The 21,069-nt window shown below is 36.2% G+C and overlaps 1 protein-coding gene across 5 annotated transcripts in view; it reads right to left on the bottom strand.

The window, feature by feature from the left end:
- Positions 1–21,069, bottom strand: part of LOC125228293 (NAD(+) hydrolase sarm1) — a 101,954-nt gene that overhangs the window by 8,359 nt on the left and 72,526 nt on the right. For all 5 annotated transcript variants that reach the window (XM_048132794.1, XM_048132793.1, XM_048132796.1 and 2 more), the window contains 3 exons: positions 14,850–15,002; positions 975–1,171; positions 113–575 (listed from right to left, as the gene is read on the bottom strand). In XM_048132794.1, coding sequence (XP_047988751.1) covers positions 113–575; positions 975–1,171; positions 14,850–15,002 — 813 coding nt within the window. The remainder of the gene's footprint in view (positions 1–112; positions 576–974; positions 1,172–14,849; positions 15,003–21,069) is intronic.

Here is a 21,069-nt window from a genome sequence, read left to right on the forward strand (position 1 = left end):
TTGTGAGGGTTGCTTAGATACCAAGTGGCAGTATGCACTTGTTTTGGGGTTCGAGTGAGGATGCACTGCATAAGTAAAGTTGTGAAGTAAAATAATGATAATATTAACTTACTTGAAGATACGCCGCGTTTTGTTCGGCGGCGAGACCCTCCGCTTGTAGCAACTTTCGTGACGCTCCAGCGGCACTTCTTTCCGCATATTGCAAGTCTCCATGCTGCAGATGTTGCATTCGTGAGCTATTTGCTTTTGAATTTGAGGCACTGTATCCATCGGTCACAACTCTCGTAGAACTAGCGGATGACACTTGTGCGGCGCTGTATTTGAGCTTGTTCGCCGAGTTTAGACTAGCGTTGATAGATGCGGCGTTAGCCAAACTAGGAAGCAAGGGATTCTCGCTGACAGGCGGAGGTGTGTCGGATTCAGGGAAGGTCACAAGCGGGCCGTCTTCAGAAAGCTCGCACATGTTCCCCATGTCTGTGATGTCACCCATGTCACTGAGATCCCGGATATCGGGCAAGCTGTTATCGCCTACTATATCGCCCTGATCCACTATGTTCTCCATGGAGCTTCTTAATCTGGAAAATGAAGATAGTGATGTCAATAATTTGCTCACGGTTTAAAAATATGTAAACTATTTATAAATTAGTGACTAATTACACACACGAAAATGCACTAAAAACGAAATGTTAGACGGTCTCCCGAAAACAGGAGCGTTGCTATTGTTTGCCGGCGTGGAACTGCAAATACGAGAAGGGAAACATTGGGTGGGAATTGGCTGAGGGCCAAGGTCGCTCAGGTGAGCTAACTCCGACAGGCATGTGGCAAATGCCATTAAGCCCCAATCTTTATTAGAAACTGTATATCTGTTATCTTAAAGGCCGACCAGACAAAAACATTGGCACGTGTATCTATATACACACCGGTCTGACGCAAGTGTAAATCGGTTTCAAAATTACTCGTTTTCTTGGGCTCACCTGTTGAAGTTCATCGAAGCCGCTGTGTTGCTCAAGTTCTTCATCTCTGAGATGGAACTCTTCAGCTCTGTGAGATCTGACTTCATTGAACTTGCTTTCATTTCCGAAGCTGTTCTGTGTTGATGTTGGAGTCTCTGGCTTGAGCCCTGCAGTCGTTGACTAGATGCAGCGCTGCTAGAGGTTGTGCTCGAAACCATCTATAACAAACGCAACAGTATATATGATAACAAAGATGTATTATTATGCGGACGTAGTGCATCTAACGTAGTTGTATTTACTGATAGCGCACCGCTTGTAAACAAGAATATTAACCTCGAGAACACGGAAAATACCACTCTTCTCTAGTCACTAGTTTAAAAACACAAGAAAAGAATAAACTGTGTGTGGTCTGATTATACAGACGTCCTCCGAATTCGTTATCTAGACTACAACTGTGGGTTCAGTGCCACTGCCAATGCTAGAGGAGTTTGTACGGAGCCGTCACGCGTCTTGGCGCACCAACGGCCGAGGAAAATAAGAGCCAGGGCTACGACAAAATAGAAATACGAAAATAACGCAGTCGTTTTCAATGTTTTGTTTTAATATTGCTTAACCATCGACAGTTGACGACTAACGATACCTACGCGTTTCAGCGTCACGTGGCCGCTGTCTTTTCAAATGTCTTCCTCTTGCCTGTCTACTGAATACTATTGTGTTAGCTGTCTATCACTGTGATCTCTTTTTACAATTAAATTTCTTGACAACCCAAGCACAAGCGACGAGCACAATAGAAACAATGCATATAAACTAATTTATTAGCTTAAAAAAATATGGCCAAGCATATTTTGGCATCAAGAGTCGTAATTGAGAGGCATATGGAATGAATCAGCCTGTGTGGGCGAGATGCAACTCATGCAACAAATGGTAGGCATGTCCGAACTTTATCTTCAAGGGGCCTTGAACCCCGTGTGTGTGTGGATTGAGTGAGCACCTTCCGAAAATAAAAAAAAATATGCTGATCATTTAGTAAAAGTTCTAAAACAATTGTAAAACGAATCTCTGAATTTGTAAAAAGATAAATCAAAAGATACAGCCATTAACATGTGCTCACTCAGTTCTCACAAACTACCAACGAAAACAGTGAATATATTCATTTAACATATAATATTTATATACTAACATTTAGTAAAAAATAGGCCAACCTACCTCTATAAATATTAGATCACCTAGTGACGTATTAAAGGGCCTGGCCGGACTGCCATGGTAAAATCGCCCCTGGCTAAATATGAAATATTGATATGCAGGATTATTCGTATTGTTACTACATGTACTACTACTGGATATTATGCCTCAAACTGTTTCCGTTTACGAAAAAAATTAAAAAAAAGAAATTTTGTTTTTTATTTTTTTCTTTAAAACCGCGTATCCGATTGAGTTGTTCTTTGGATATTTTATAGATATATTAGGGATACATCAATAAAAAAAAAATTAACTTCCTGACTTTTTGTTAAGTACATTTTTTTTTTAATTTATGTTTTAAATATTTTTTTTTACCACATACGAGTTAGCGACACCTACTATATTTTTATATAATAATCGCCATTTTATACTCTATTACATATATTTTTATCAAAAATATTAGTTTGGATCAACAATGTCAAAATAAGTTATTTATATATTACTAGTATTACCCTTTAGTACGTTGCTCCTGGAAAGTGATGTATGAAAATTTTGGCATAATTAATGGAAGATTTTTTTTTAATTGGGATATGTAGATTATAGGCCGAAGTTATTTTTCATCAACCCTCCCCACCCCTCCCCCTCTGCGTCACCCCTCTACCACCCCTTAAAGAGCCGAAAATGCGATTTTTCTCGATTTCTGACAAAACCGATGAAGATACAGAAAAAGCGTGTAGGAACGAAGTAATCCTTAATGAATTTACTACAAATCTCTCATAAACATTTTAGTGCTAGCACTTATAGTTTTCGCGCAATCCATCACGAAAGTGTGTGTGTGGATTGAGTGAGCACCTTCCGAAAATAAAAAAAAATATGCTGATCATTTAGTAAAAGTTCTAAAACAATTGTAAAACGAATCTCTGAATTTGTAAAAAGATAAATCAAAAGATACAGCCATTAACATGTGCTCACTCAGTTCTCACAAACTACCAACGAAAACAGTGAATATATTCATTTAACATATAATATTTATATACTAACATTTAGTAAAAAATAGGCCAACCTACCTCTATAAATATTAGATCACCTAGTGACGTATTAAATTTTTTACAAATAGTTTCTTATGCTCACTCAATCCACACACTTTTGAAAAGCCGAATTTTGATGAAAAACATAAGATTTAGACCGCTATTATATGTGTATAGTTTAGTAAAAGTGAAATGGGAATTTGTAAAATACAAAACGAACCACTAACGTGTCAGGTTTTTTTATAATAAATTTTTGTAAGTGCTCACTCAGTCCACACGTTTTGAGAAAGTTAAAAATGTAAATATCTTACGATTTGTAGCACCTAAGACACTCGAAAGTACTTCAACATTTAGTAAAAATTTTTACTAAATATCCACCATCTAATATTTTATATTCGTTGTCTGGTTTTAAAGATATTCAGACATAACTTTTCTCATACAAATGTATCAAGTAGGGTGACTACACTATGTCGGCTCCTGATTTTCCCCACCTTCCCATTGTCATATTGAGATTGGGGAGTTTCGTTCGTTCAATTTTGATAATATTAAACTAATACCATATTAATTATCCATCTGCAAACTGTTTTTAGGTTATGTTCTTGGCCTAGTGATGATGTGTATTGTGTAATTTTTATCGACAACAGGATAATAACCATATCGACATGCATGCATTAAAAAGGACATGAATGATAATTGGTAAGAAACAAAGAATATAATACTTCACTAGTAAGAAACCAGAACCTGGTAATCTAATCGCGCTAACAGATGAGCGTACCGGATTTGTAAGTGGGAGCGAGAAATAGTTATTCTTTTCTCGCTCCCACTTACAAATCCGGTAAACTATTATCAAAATTGAACGAAACTCCCCAATCTCAATATGACAATGGGAAGGTGGGGAAAATCAGGAGCCGACATAGTGTGGTCACCCTACTTGATACATTTGTATGAGAAAAGTTATGTCTGAATATCTTTAAAACCAGACAACGAATATAAAATATTAGATGGTGGATATTTAGTAAAAATTTTTACTAAATGTTGAAGTACTTTCGAGTGTCTTAGGTGCTACAAATCGTAAGATATTTACATTTTTAACTTTCTCAAAACGTGTGGACTGAGTGAGCACTTACAAAAATTTATTATAAAAAAACCTGACACGTTAGTGGTTCGTTTTGTATTTTACAAATTCCCATTTCACTTTTACTAAACTATACACATATAAAAGCGGTCTAAATCTTATGTTTTTCATCAAAATTCGGCTTTTCAAAAGTGTGTGGATTGAGTGAGCATAAGAAACTATTTGTAAAAAATTTAATATGTCACTAGGTGATCTATTATTTATAGAGGTAGGTTGGCCTATTTTTTACTAAATGTTAGTATATAAATATTATATGTTAAATGAATATATTCACTGTTTTCGTTGGTAGTTTGTGAGAACTGAGTGAGCACATGTTAATGGCTGTATCTTTTGATTTATCTTTTTACAAATTCAGAGATTCGTTTTACAATTGTTTTAGAACTTTTACTAAATGATCAGCATATTTTTTTTTATTTTCGGAAGGTGCTCACTCAATCCACACACACACCACGAAAGTTGCTCCTTTCTGCAATTTTCTTTAATGAATGATAAGTTTTCTCCTTAAATGCTTACGAAATCGTCGGTTTGATAGTACTAAAATATTATAAACTCAGAATGAATTTCAGGGGAAAAAAATCACTACCATGGGCGGGACTTGAACTCACGGCCTCTAGATTGATAGATATGATAGATAAATGACGCTAGGGCGCTAGGGGTACCATTGATTCATATAGTAGAAAGCTGAAAGATTCGCTAGAAACTAGGGATGAGCTTTTGGTGGCTCAGTTGGTAGAGCCCTCGAGTTTCTATCCGGAAGCCGTGAGTTCAAGTCCCAACCATGGTAGTGATTTATCCCCTTAATTTTATTATAGTCATGAGTTTACAATATTTTAGTCGTATCAAACAAATTTCGTAAGCATTTTGGGACAACACTTTAATATTCTTTAAAGAAAATTGCAGAAAGGAGCAACTTTCGTGACGGATTGCGCGAAAACTATAAGTGCTAGTACTAAAGTGTTTATGAGAGATTTGTAGTAAATTTATTAAGGATTACTTCGTTCCTACACGCTTTTTCTGTATCTTCATCGGTTTTGTCAGAAATCGAGAAAAATCGCATTTTCGGCTCTTTAAGGGGGGGTAGAGGGGTGACGCAGAGGGGGGAGGGGTGGGGAGGGTTGATGAAAAATAACTTTGGCCTATAATCTACATATCCCAATTAAAAAAAAATCTTCCATTAATTATGCCAAAATTTTCATACATCACTTTCCAGGAGCAACGTACTAAAGGGTAATACTAGTAATATATAAATAACTTATTTTGACATTGTTGATCCAAACTAATATTTTTGATAAAAATATATGTAATAGAGTATAAAATGGCGATTATTATATAAAAATATAGTAGGTGTCGCTAACTCGTATGTGGTAAAAAAAATATTTAAAACATAAATTAAAAAAAAAATGTACTTAACAAAAAGTCAGGAAGTTAATTTTTTTTTATTGATGTATCCCTAATATATCTATAAAATATCCAAAGAACAACTCAATCGGATACGCGGTTTTAAAGAAAAAAATAAAAAACAAAATTTCTTTTTTTTAATTTTTTTCGTAAACGGAAACAGTTTGAGGCATAATATCCAGTAGTAGTACATGTAGTAACAATACGAATAATCCTGCATATCAATATTTCATATTTAGCCAGGGGCGATTTTACCATGGCAGTCCGGCCAGGCCCTTTTTTACAAATAGTTTCTTATGCTCACTCAATCCACACACTTTTGAAAAGCCGAATTTTGATGAAAAACATAAGATTTAGACCGCTATTATATGTGTATAGTTTAGTAAAAGTGAAATGGGAATTTGTAAAATACAAAACGAACCACTAACGTGTCAGGTTTTTTTATATTAAATTTTTGTAAGTGCTCACTCAGTCCACACGTTTTGAGAAAGTTAAAAATGTAAATATCTTACGATTTGTAGCACCTAAGACACTCGAAAGTACTTCAACATTTAGTAAAAATTTTTACTAAATATCCACCATCTAATATTTTATATTCGTTGTCTGGTTTTAAAGATATTCAGACATAACTTTTCTCATACAAATGTATCAAGTAGGGTGACCACACTATGTCGGCTCCTGATTTTCCCCACCTTCCCATGGTTATATTGAGATTGGGGAGTTTCGTTCGTTCAATTCTGATAATATTAAACTAATACCATATTAATTCTCCATCTGCAAACTGTTTTTAGGTTATGTTCTTGGCCTAGTGATGATGTGTATTGTGTAATTTTTATTGACGTCAGGATATAATAACCATATCGACATGCAAGCATTAAAAAGGACATGAATAATAATTGGTAAGAAACAAAGAATATAATACTTCACTAGTAAGAAACCAGAACCTGGTAATCTAATCGCGCTAACAGATGAGCGTACCGGATTTGTAAGTGGGAGCGAGAAATAGTTATTCTTTTCTCGCTCCCACTTACAAATCCGGTAAACTATTATCAAAATTGAACGAAACTCCCCAATCTCAATATGACAATGGGAAGGTGGGGAAAATCAGGAGCCGACATAGTGTGGTCACCCTACTTGATACATTTGTATGAGAAAAGTTATGTCTGAATATCTTTAAAACCAGACAACGAATATAAAATATTAGATGGTGGATATTTAGTAAAAATTTTTACTAAATGTTGAAGTACTTTCGAGTGTCTTAGGTGCTACAAATCGTAAGATATTTACATTTTTAACTTTCTCAAAACGTGTGGACTGAGTGAGCACTTACAAAAATTTATTATAAAAAAACCTGACACGTTAGTGGTTCGTTTTGTATTTTACAAATTCCCATTTCACTTTTACTAAACTATACACATATAATAGCGGTCTAAATCTTATGTTTTTCATCAAAATTCGGCTTTTCAAAAGTGTGTGGATTGAGTGAGCATAAGAAACTATTTGTAAAAAATTTAATACGTCACTAGGTGATCTATTATTTATAGAGGTAGGTTGGCCTATTTTTTACTAAATGTTAGTATATAAATATTATATGTTAAATGAATATATTCACTGTTTTCGTTGGTAGTTTGTGAGAACTGAGTGAGCACATGTTAATGGCTGTATCTTTTGATTTATCTTTTTACAAATTCAGAGATTCGTTTTACAATTGTTTTAGAACTTTTACTAAATGATCAGCATATTTTTTTTATTTTCGGAAGGTGCTCACTCAATCCACACACACACTGAACCCCGACTAAATCTCGGCGGATTCCAAATGTTTGCTGATACGACTTTTAGATAGCTTGTAGTGTGGGTCCATTGTGTTACTTAATACAAATATATATGTGGTGTTGATGTGAATGTCTTTTTCAAGTTCATATCACTGCCAAGAAAATTTGGGACATATAAAGTAAATCCGTACATTTTGTTTGAAATCAGAGTTTATAGACTATTCAGTAGAATAAAACAAGTGATGATATAAGTCTTTATGATTGACTTTCTTTACATTTTCAGAAAAATACGCACGTGCTAAAATAATGAAATACAAAGACGAAGGCCTTTATTGTTTAAGTAACATAATTTAATGGGTTAACTATAATATAAGAAAGCTGTTTTTTTTTTGTTATTTGTAGTACATTTATTTACCCCTGTTTTATTAAATTTATAAAGATTTTACATTATAAGAAAAACAAAAAAAATATATAAAAAAACTATAAGAAAGTAGTTAGGCAAATAATGTTGTTATAAACAAAAGAACAAAGGGAGGGTTGTTATTACTTTATAATAAGGTTATCCAGGACATAAAAAGGGTTCAATGTTATAGCAAAGTTATTCAGAGCAGCGTAAATTTATTGAAATATGTTTATTGTACTAAATTGCAGTACCATAGAATCTATAGAAGCGAATACACAACCGTTCTCTAAAATTTCCAACGTGTGCGCTGTTAGCCTATTATTTATTGATAAGCAACGATTGAAGCAAGAAAGAAAAATATGGTAGAACTGAATAAATAATGACGGTTTGATAATCGCTTACAAAGCATAAAGAGGATTAAAAGTGCCACGAAATGGAAACCAGAAGAAAGTTATGCCTGTATATAACTAAACACTTTATTGTACATAAGACAAGTTAGGACATAACAATACAGTATAGTTATAGTGTACAAAGGCGAACTTATTCCTTCTTAGTTATATGGATCGATTTAAGAGGATACGATACCGAAGCACGAATTCAAATTTGAGATTTTTAGGTCTTTATCGCCGTCGCGCTGACGGGGGTGGAACCCACATAGAGGCCCTGTGTGCGTGCGCGTGGCGCACGCACACACCCGCGTCCGCCGCCGGCGCAAGTACTTACTCGCGCTCAAGCGCTCTCTATATTTCTCTAGTTTCGGACTTCGGATACCTATATATATTATAATATTTATCCCGTAGGACAGCAGGTTACTTCAAACTACTTTAATTAACTACCTAATTTTAATGTTGTCTTCGGTTCCCGTCGTCGTTCGTCGTTCGTCGAATCCCGGTAAGGGTATTTATTTGTGTGATGAGCACAGATATTTGTTCCTGAGTCATGGATGTTTTCTATGTATATAAGTATGTATTTATCTATTTAAGTATGTATTATTTATTTATTTATTAGTAAAAAACATATTTACATGACATTACAGTAAAACCAATGCGTCACGAAACATAGATAACAAAAAAGAAAAAAAAAACAGTAAGTAAGAACATAAAAAAAAAACAAACAATAAAGTTTAAAACTAAACAATTGATTTGGGCGATGACGTATCAGTGTCCATGGCTCCGTTGCGTCGTTTGCCCCGGTGTAGGATTCGGCAAGTTGCCCCGGAATCGCCGAAAAACCACACCTTTCGGCCAGAAGTCTGCGCTCGCGATGGTGTCCTGCGCTATATCGTCGCCTAGCACCCCTATTATTGTACTATTACAAGCTTTGCTTAGTTTGGGACTAAGTTGATCTGTGTAAGGTGTCCCCAATATTTATTTAATTATTTAATTACTTACCATAATCATAATGTAATAAAATGTGCATTTTTTCGTGGTTACCAACATGCATACCAACCATAAAAATGCTTAACTAATTTGCAAGCTAAATTTAAACCTAGGCTATTTAAACGTATAGATACTTTATATACTTTTATTATTTAGATCTTATTTATACTTTTCGGCAAAGCATTTTTGTTACCGTAGAATTAAAACGTTGGTAATACTCATTTCATCTACCTACTAAGGGCATATGTAATGTCCATGCAAACAAGGCCCGGCTATTAAGTTTCGAAATGTTATGTACATTTTATAACTTGATAAGTGTAAATGGTTCAAAAATTTCGTGCAGTAAGTAAAAAAGTAAGTATTATTAAACAGAAAAACTATGGGCCTTATTTGATGCAGGTATGAAATAAGGCCCATGCCGCCCATGTGTCCACATGTCCACAACCTTCGATACCCAAGAAGTAGCGCTGCGGAAATAGAGATGGATCGGATATAATCTTCAAAGATGAACTATCAACAGCGCCAGTATTTGAGTGGTGGCCTCAGAGTGGAAGGCGACCCCGCAAACGCCCAGTACTTATGATACACAATACACATAAACACAATACATTATAATATTTATTGCCCCGTAGGACAGAAGGCTACCCCACACTACTTTATTTAAGTACCTAATTTTGTCCCTTTAAACTTAATATGAAATAAAGTCTGCCTATCTTGACCACATTGGCCTTGACGCACTGCTTGTTAAGACTTGAACCCCTCTAATTTAGAGTACCTTATCCTAAATGCATAGTCCTGAATAAATGTGTTTTAGACGACAGACCGTAGTATAAATCCTTAAAAAAAAAAATATTGGCCTTATTTAGAGAAGTAACTATTTAGGGCATTTTTTGATTCTATGTCTGCGAAGAAAATGTACAAAACGGCATGATTGATAAAACTTAGAATAAATATAAGCACTGGGCCTTATTAAGGGCAGGTACTGGTACCAACCTGAACAAACTATGTATTACTAAATAAGGCCCATCGTTTTTTAAAATATTTTAAAACATGACTTATATTATTAATATTATGTCTGTTTTTATTGTGTGTAAATAAGTACATATAACTACGAGTACTTACCTAATTGGTGTTCGGCAGAATAGTTATAAATAAACAATGATGACCGAATACCAAATTTTCGGCAAAATGGCTCAATAGACCGAATACCAAATAGTTGCCTAATATTCGTGGAATCTATCGTAAAATACAGCATAACTTTATAATTGTTACTAGTAAACCAATGACGAGAAAAGTTATGCATGTATAAAATAAACCTATACCTGTATGCAATTGTTACGTACCTATACTTATAAAAATATGGACTTAGTATTTCCACAGAATATATAATACTGATTCAAACTTTCACGATTTTTACACATATTTAAAATTGCAAACGGGACTTAATCGCGTATTTACTATGTTTTAAACACTAACCTCCGACGTTTCAAGGACGGCATTGTCCCCGTGGTCTCGGAGCAGACTGGTCTTTTTTGGACCACCAATTTTAAATATGAATATATAATAGTACGTATTTCTAACTAAAAAGTTCGTCAAACACGGTATATCGATATTTCGACGTAGTATATCGATAACTTTTCACATCACTAGATTATCGACATTAGATGTCGAGTATTACCCATCACTTTATTTCAGTGTACGTATATAAAAACTTAGCCCCGCCCCTAAATTTGGTGCGATAGGGACAACTGCAGCTCAGGCGCGAAATCCCGCGTAAAAACCGCAAAAATCGAGGTTTCGCTCTCGACTGTTTCCTCCTCCAAAACTTAACCAATCGCTACGAAATTTGGAAATCAGAATGACAAGGAAATTATCTGTGTCGGACCGTTTCGTTTTTTTGGATAATTGATCTCAGTTTTGAATACCACGCCTTTCTTTCTGGCAAATTCAATTAAGCCGTTTTGGCCAACTTTGAGAGGCTCTAATTCCTTTTAAAACCAAAATATCAAAAAAAGCAAAACGGTCCGACACAGATATTGATAATAAAAGTCTGTGTTGAAAAAACCATTGATCTAGCTTCAAAAACCAGAGAGGAAACAGGCGAGAGCGTTTGTATGGAGAAATGAGGGGTATCGTATCGTCTTAACAACAGACGGACTTAGGTAACCTCAGAAGTCAGAAGTCGAAGGAACTTGCAATGAGGGAGAAAATGTACCGAACGGCCCCGACAACAGATTTTCTTTGAGTTTTGATTATAGGTAATAGTGTACCAGCAGCGGCTGGTCCATACAAGCCGATTCCCACCGGCTTGCCTAAAATTGATTACTAGTAAAGTACCTAATGTTAAGGTAGGTTTCTTTTTGCTCAGTGTTGCCTAGCAAAAATTTTCACCAGCCGCCACTGTAGTGTACTATTTCAGACACGGTTATGTATTGTAATATATCAGCCGGAGTGTCAGCGCCACGGTGTTACCAAACGTGCCCTACGTTACGCCATGTCTGCCGCTGGCTCGTCGCCAAACGCAGACACCATGTTTTGCTGCACCCATAAGCCGGTGGCATTAATTACTAGAGGTATCACAGACACGGCTTTTATGTTTTATTTATGTGTGCTAAACACATGTTGGACTATATCATTACATTCGGTTTGCACGTCACGAATTTTAATTAAATTTAATGACAATACCGCCGTACCGGGACACGTCACGATATGGTTGCCAACGCCTCGTTTAGATCAAAGCTCCGAAGGATCCGTTTTGGTAACAATTTGGCTTCTGTGTGTAAATCAGTATCAGTATATCATTCTTAATGAGTGTCAAACGAAGTCAGTAGCTATTATTACCTAGTGTTTACTTTGAATTTTGCTTTGCGTGAACAAACACATCTTAGCCTAATTGTTTGTAAATTATTCTAATGACAGATATAGTTTTCTGCCAGGTTATGTAAGTAGGTATATTAGTTCATTTGTAAAGGCATCCATTAAGACTTCGCACCGCGTCGTTTAAATTACTAGGACCCATATAGCGCTCTGTGATTTACTCTTAAGACAAAGACGAGCTAATTTCGTTCAGCTGCAAATGATATGCATTCCGGTGACCTCGTCTCGATGCTCCCACAATAGGCATCAGCCGGCGCAGAGCTATTTTATTTTAAATTTTACCGCAAACACGGCTGGTTGAATTGAAAATAAACCGGCCATTTTATGAACCCGCCGAGGCCGGTGTCGAAATAACCATCTGCCTATTTATAGCTATGGGATGAATGATCAAGAGTTTATCATATTGTTTATAATACGGAAACATTAAAGGTTTAATTAAATTTTAACTACGGCTTCTTAGAAACGTTCAAGGATGTTCTATTTTGGAAGAAAATTCGTATAAATATTTTCTTCTTCGTTCCCTTACAGATGAACATGAGATTCCATCTGGAGCTGCTTTTTCTTTTAATGGCATTGCCTACGTACTTGTGCATAGCAGCGCTTTATTTTAGTGTAAAATTGTTGGTTTTTCGCACTGGATTTATTCTTCTAGACCTGATGCTGTTTTTTTCCATCGCAATTATCATCACGTTAAAGGGCTAAGCAAGTAAGCAAGCTATCAGGACTGCGTCATACGAAAGCTAGTTTGTCATGAACTACCATAATTTATAATTGTCTACCCAATGGATATTATTGATTAAATAAGGACTATAACTAACGACTGGCATCTCTAGTTTCCATTATCTTGTCAGAACATAGGACCCCATTAACCCATTATGCACATACAAAGGAGTGCCGCACTTACTGCGATACGGTTCTTGGCCAGGCACTTTGCTTACTTATCTCTATAATCTGAAGTTATTTGATGCTTTATTGTTTCGAGTAGAGAATAAAACAATGAACTAATCAGTCAACTCGCACGTGTATTGTATAGCAAACTGATAACAGTGCTGAATTTCCGTATAAATGCAAATAAATTTCTTTAGAAATTGTTCTGTTCTGCAGTTCTGCTATTGTCTTAGCAAATAAAGGTGGTTGGTAAATCAGTCTTAAGATAATCTTGTGTTTGCTATACTTAAATAGGCACTTGTAATTAGAGGAGTAAAATCTAAAAGTTCTGTCAACTTGTTTATTCGGTGACTCGGGTTGTCTATTGCCGATGCTTGACATTTTCAATTTATCTTTATATTAAACTATCTATGTATATCAAATTGCTAATTATAGTATCCTATAATTTAGTTACCACAACACGTAATTATATAGCCCGAGGTCTGGTAACACAATTGGATGGCTTGACACTTAAGAATTGGCTCTTGGTTACACTCGTATCCTGGTTCATATGAACAGCATTTCAATAGCTTATTTATCTTATTATTCACAATTAGATATAAATTTCCCAGGGTCTTATTATGTTTGAACCGTTAAGCAGGGCCGGATTAAGGGTAGAGCGAGTGGAGCGGCCGCTCTAGGCGCCGAATGCTAAGGGGGCGCCAAAATCGTCATTGCGTGGGCGCACACATATCCCAAAATGACGAGAGGAGCCGGAAATGAATTTTATTCAGATATTGAAAATCTAGATTTGTGATTGTGATTTAGATTATCTGAAAAGTTGCACAGCAATGCCACCATGTACAACATTCATAAGGTGGGAGCTGTTGCTACTGTTGCTAGGGCGCCGCGAAAGATGTTTCTAGCTCTTGACGAACCACATTGTTGCGAGGCCGAACGACAAAGACAATGTTACGTCGCTATCCAAACACTCAGTGTTTATCCGCAATTCAAAGCGGAGTTCCTCTTAAAGCCAAAGGCGCAAAAACGTCTCACAGAGGCGCAATTTTGTATGAGACAAAAGGAGCGTAAGCGTGATGATAAACGCACTTCTAATAACCCAAATCTAAATCCCCCAAAATATACTCAAGGCCGAATAACATGAGAGCATAATTAACCTATTTAATTCCAAGCTTTTTGCTCTACCGCAGTTCTGCAATATCTGCAATTAAGTCCAACTTCTCGACTTCTCCATGTCTGTCCAAGTAGGCCATTGCTGCAATTTATTTTTCTCTCCCATGCCTTGTCTTGGCCCTGAACTAAAGCTCAAATCCGACTTTTATCAGTTATCGGTTTCTTGGTCTGCCAGAGCTTGGTCTTTGGCCTCTTTTGTTTTATCACAGCCATATGTTCTTGTCCTAGTGAGCTCCTCAATGCCACACGCCGCACAGGAAAGCATTAACCTCGCGTACGTATGTCCTATGAAGACAGGGGCTTTTATAGAATCAAGCCCCCCCCCCCCACCCTCCTCCATAAATAATAGGAAAAATTTTCGCGCTCGCTTCGCTCACGCTTACAATTCCTGTCCATTACATGCATACTCGTACATACATGTGAAATATTTTATTTACCTAGTCAAATGGTTGTGACCTTTCTGATGGACACAGCGAATCTATGAGCATTTTGGCATCGAACCCCCCAAAAAGGTTAAACAAGGGGGCGCCAAAACTATATCTCGCTCTACCCTGATCGAGTGCGCGGGCCGGCGCTGCCGTTAAGCTCTGATCGTTATAGGCAATCAAAAGAGCACTAAAATGTGTGCAACAGTGGGTAGACAAATATGTACAAAATAAATTACCTGTTGCGAGGAAGAACTAGTGACTTGAGTATTGAGAGCTTGCTCCCGGCGGGAGAAGCTGCTCTTCTTCAAATTCTCCATCACGGAGGCCAGTTCCTTGGCGCTGCCGTTGTGCTTCAAACTGCTGTTTCCATCGAGGGAGAAATCTGGGATCTGGAAATGATAAGAGAAGATGCTTAGTTTTGTTGCTTCCACTCTCTCCTATAAAAAAAAATACCTATAGAGGGACTTTTGGCAACTACTTATATATCAATATTCAGTATTAAGCCGGTATATAGTTATAATGTTCTATGCTGACAAAATGTAACCTGAGCTGATTCAATATACCAGTTGTTCGAGATCGTTCGGTCAAAGTTTTTATTGTACTATAACCTTAGTCCATAATACATATACATACAATGCGTTATTGTATGACTGTCTATATATGTAAAATTGCCCTGTAATTTATTTATGTGGCTATAAAACACCAACGTAGGAAAACAACCTGAACCTGCATTTTCATCTATAATATGCATATCGTAGGTAATTTGCTTCCTTTGACTGCAGAAATAGTATTACATTAGCATTTATCTCTGATAATAATTACCAATGATTATTATTACTGTAAATGCGGTCGTTATGTAAGTTCCTACGATTACAGATAATAATTTGCAAGTGCATGTAATATTACGAGTGGGTACAATCAAGTAGATAACAGACTATGTATTAGTATGTATGAAGAGTTGAAGACCAATGCGGTAAGTGATTCGCCATCTTATATTAGGTATCTATATATTATTATAAGAAACAAATACCTACAAATATTCTTTTATATCAATTTAACATGGATTTGGATATATTTTGAAAGTGGTGAATTTACCCTTCGGCAATGTATCTTACAATGGCAATGTATGACACAAATGATACAATGCTATATTGTTCATGAATAAAGTACCTACTATGACTATAACAAGCCTACAAGGTGCATACGTTTACAATCTCGTTTTCTTATCAAAGAGATTTAGTGGGCACGAGTCGACATTTGAACATACAATCGTTATCTATTTAAACCCTAAACTTTATAAAATCGAAATAGGCTAGTTTCCTACTAGTCAAATCAGCTTCTTTTTAAGAACTGTCAAAACGATTTGCTAATATGGAATTACTATGAAATACTGAGGAGCGATATCTTCCTCTTTGATGTATTAAATAGAAATTATGTTTTCCCCTCACAAGCTCGGAAACACGCGTTTTGTCCTTTAATACCAGCTGGTAAAAACGCATTTTCTCCACTAGTGGGTAAAGTAATTTGACCTTGAATAAAGTCAAATTAACTGCTTTAAAATTGATAAAAGTAGGTGAATCTAGTAATAAAGATGATTTACCACCAGTGAAACTACTGGCAGCAGTGATAAACGCATTTTTTGCGTTGTAGTTTCCTCGCTATTGTGAGGAAAAAAGTTTTGTGTTACACTCGGGTGCAAATGTATTTTACTTCTCGTGTGTTAAAAACTCGCAAGTTCAGGATTCTATTCTTGAACCTCTCGCTTCGCTCGTGGTTCAACTATAGAATCCTTTCACTTGCTCGTTTTTCAATTCCACTCTCGGCGTTAAAATACAACTTTGCCCCCTTGTATAACAAATAACTATTAAACATAATTACTGTCCATATTTTTTCTAATTATGTGCTGCTTTGTTTCGTGCATTGCATCAAATATTTGATTTTAAGTATAGGGAACTAGCCTATTAAGGCGTGCAATTTTAGACATAAGACATTTAACATTGTACGTACATATGTTCACTTGTTGTGATAGAATAGAACGCGTTAACTTTGTCCTATGTAATTAATCAATTAATAATATAAATTAGTATTGTATTGTATCAGATCGTTAAATGCATAAACGACAATAATATACAACTGAATAAGCAGAAATGTTACTTCATCGCAATTGTATGATAAACGATGCACTAACGATCTACACAGATTTCTTTGAACGACGCGCAACGTACCAAGATTAATGGACATATAAACCTTTATTGTTGTCACTAGTGTTCTGGGAAATATGAAATTAATATCGAATTCAGCGCAAGGACAGTAATTGCACTTATTGACTCTTTGAGTGGGGTCAAAGGAACTATCGACGAGTAGGATGAGTCATTGGGATAGTTTGTTGACGGTATCGGGAATCTGCTCACGGTTCACTGTCGATCGCTTGATACGAATACCAATGAGCTGGCCAGTTGCTGGACTGATCTATCGTCCAATAAAATTACGTCGTCACAATAACAAGAAGTTGATGAACTGTCCTTTTTCTTCTTTTTGACATGCATACGTGTGCTGTCTCTTTGTGAAAAATTAGCTACAGGACAACATATTATATTAAAGGAATTTGCAAAACAATATCCGAAGTTGTTTTTGTCTATTTTCGGTTCGAATAGAATTGAGACATCGGGGAAACACGTTTTCTACTCACAAGGCATCTTGATTCATTTGGGTTGCACAACGCGTTTTATTTTTCCTTTTCGTACCGTGAGATTCTCGCGCCTTTGACACGAATTGTGAAGTCTCATAACAGCCAGGGTGACTCATGTAGCCAAGCATTCGATTACGAAATGCTCACGATTCTCTATCGTCAATCTATTAGATACACTTGACTTAACTTACCGTTCATTTTGGAACGCCCACAATCATTTACATGTATTGACAGTGTACTTTGAAAATTGTTTAATGTAAAGAATCGATGGTATCGATAGTGCATTCGATCGTTAAAGGATTATTGTATGAGATGATTGGTCTGTATGACGTCGGATGACGTGGTTAATGCTGATGTCATGGCCATGCCGGCCGGCGTCGCCCCGTCACAACACAGGCATTTAGAAACTACCAATGAAAACGCTTCTAATAGAAACTACCACAAATCACTAGTAAAGATTATTGCCACTATTTACATTTCGGTAATTTAGCGATTAACCGGACGTCTTATCTAACAGATTCCATGAATATTGAAGCAAAAAGCGTAGCATATATCCTGGATTACATGCGTCATTTGAGCGGCTCATCAGTAAATTTTCGCGAGAACTTTTTGCACACATTCCTTAACACGAGTAATCTGATGGTCTATCAACGTCGCGCTCTCTGTTCATTGATAAATATCTTACAATACTATCTAAACCCGAGCGATGAGCACTAAAAAAAGCTCCAGTGACATAATAGTCGATCCTCTGAATCATCATTCTCAGAAACATCGTCACAATCCAAGTGAACTGTATCACAGTTGTGATTATGTTGTATTACGTCAGTGAATTAAGTGCTGGTGTAATGTATGCGTCACAGGACGTAGTTTTACTAAGGTACACTGAGATAATACGCTCGGTTTCATTCAAGTCGATAACGATAAGGGATCATCCACATATTACGTCACACCAAATTTCATCCCTTTAACAGGGATTGTCACATTTAGTATGACCCCCCCCCCCTCCCCCTCCCTACACTGTGACGTAATATATGGATGACGCCTAACGCACAAACACTTAAATTGGGCTGTTGTTATTGTATCAGCTTAATTGATACTGTGTTTGAACATCGAAATCGAGAGCACAAGAGAGGGTATCCTAAAATGTATACGAGAAATGTTCTGACAGAAATGAATAGGTAATTTATTATTTTTGAGATACATACTTTACATAGGTTATTCGGAAGTGCCACCTAAATTGTTTTTCCTTCAGAAATTAGGTTCTTGAGATGTATGCAATAGCATTTGTAACTTTATGATGTAAATAAATCAATTCTTGAGATTAAACATTAAGTATGACAACTGCATTTATGTACGCAATCTCCAATGCACGTTTTCTGCATCTCAGTACCTACACGTGTGATGATGAATGCAATGATTAACACCATTAGACTGCATTTTGTGCATCAGTTACGTAGAATTACGGTCGATTGGTCTACGTGAACTGCTACTCCAAGTGTGAATCATTGCTGACGTATAAATACGCATACATTCAACCAACGCTTAATAGAGAGTCATATGGGAAGGTTGTGACACAGTATAAAACCAGTAATAACTCTTCTTACAAACTTCACGCCGCGCGGTGTGTCCCCCTCCCTCCCCTCGCATGCGGCGAAAACATGCGAAACTGGTGATTATTGGGCTGGACAGTCGGGGCCGCGTTTGCGCGCTGTGTTGACGTGTTGAGTTCGGGAGAAAATGACGTCAGCACCGAAGACATATTTTCGTTACTGTAGTGTTTATGGGTGTATGGAAAGTTCTCAAAATGCGGAAATGTCATTCTTTAGAATTCCTAGACACCCAGAAAAGTAAGTGGTTGTTATATATTTGCAGTGTTAGGTACATTATTGCTTACGTAAATGGCGTAAAAGTGAGATTTAAAGCTAGAATGACACATTAAAATCAATAAGGATTTATCTGTAACGACATTTAGGTAGATGCTGCGATCTATCTAGCTCGAAAGTTTGGTACCTACTTAAATATTGTGCAAACATCTATTCAAACATTTTATGTAAATATGATTTCGTCAGTATTTAAGAAACAAATACGTACTTGAATCTTTATTAGATAAAAAGGTAGAAAGAGCGTTGGTACTAGCATAGCGCCATACACAGTTACTAATACGAGTAGGACAGTAGGTACCTACGTTTCTAGTTCAAACGAATCTTTTTTTTATTGTGATGGATTGGGTGTATTCTAGAGAAAACATATAAAATGAACACTTAAATTAACGCTTTTGCAATTATTGTTACACAATCTACTATTGCGCGTATGAGAGTAATATATTTATAATGATTTTTTGTATCTTCAATACTGACTAATGTGGTGTCATGACGTGGTATTGTTATACTAAAACCTACTTACAGTTAATAGTACCTATTAGATTTACAACAACTTACATTGTACGAAGTCGATTATAGTAACGTTGTACAACCCTGCGTGACCTTGCGCAGTAGTAACGACCGCGCCGCCGCTGCCGGAGATTAACTACTGATATATCCTTATACTGTGGTTGTGATTTTATTTATGACAATAATATTATTATACAATTTTACTTAAGTTTTTGTGATAATTTTGTTTAGAGTTACAAGCGCAATGACCTTTTTGGCAGTGTAGGATGTCTACAAGACAAGAAATGATGCTGAAGTTCGCAAGACTTTCACATGCTAAATTGTAGCTGCTGAGATATAGATAAATTAGGAAATGAAAATTGTACCAAATTCTTTGTAGAATAACCTGCTGTAAGCATTTAATGCACGTCGTCGCGTCAAAAAGTTTTAGTTAGGGAAAGAGGAAAATAAACATGAATTTGAACAACCAAGCATATCCAAGAATAATTTAATGGAAGTATGACCATTTCATAAAAAGGTAAATAACACCGCTACAGTATGAGCAATAGCCATTCAGTTCACGTTCTTGTGAGCTAGTCCTGGGAAATGTGTCGTTGAAAGCTTTCACGACTCATCGACATTTCGTGAAAGAATTAATCGCCTAGCAATAGAATTCGGACCTTATGCGCTAGGCGTTTCATATGTTATTACTTTGGGTATAGCATCTCATACCAACAAGCATTATGCACTGTTCGTTGTATGTGCCAGATGCACCGAAGTCCGTTGCATGCGCGATCAAGGGACATTGTTAGTGAAGGTCAGTTCTGCATGCACAATCGCTCCATGCGTGATGAAACGACAAAGATAAATTAATTTTATTGCATAACACCAACGCGAAGAGTATAATGGTTAATAAACATTAATGCTCAGCGGTCATTGTAAATCCCCTAATGATCAATAAACTTACATAAAATGGCCTAGATAAATTGATGATCAAACGCGAATCATTAATTACATATAAACCTCTGGGTTTATAAGATTTGCTACATTAATATCCATTTACATAAGCATAGATTAAGTAATGATATGCCTTACAGTAAAACCGGTAACCGATCCGACGCGACGTTGCACTACTCTTGAGTAAATCCAGTCTAGGGTGTTGTGTAAAATATCACTATTTACTATCAATCTATGGTTGTCAGAAGTCGATATCAGGTTAGCTGTTAAGCAATTTAAGACCTAGCTGTCCTAGTTCACAAATTGTTAAGCTTTCTTAGGTTCATCTCATGATTTAGACTGATTTCTGTTCCGAAAATATGATCAATTATTTAGTTGAATGTTGTCTACATTCATTATTATGTCGGTTTAGTGTTGAGTTCCTCACTCGTGAGGCACCTC

Source organism: Leguminivora glycinivorella, chromosome 7 (genome assembly GCF_023078275.1).
Source record: "Leguminivora glycinivorella isolate SPB_JAAS2020 chromosome 7, LegGlyc_1.1, whole genome shotgun sequence".
Taxonomy (NCBI): domain Eukaryota; kingdom Metazoa; phylum Arthropoda; class Insecta; order Lepidoptera; family Tortricidae; genus Leguminivora; species Leguminivora glycinivorella.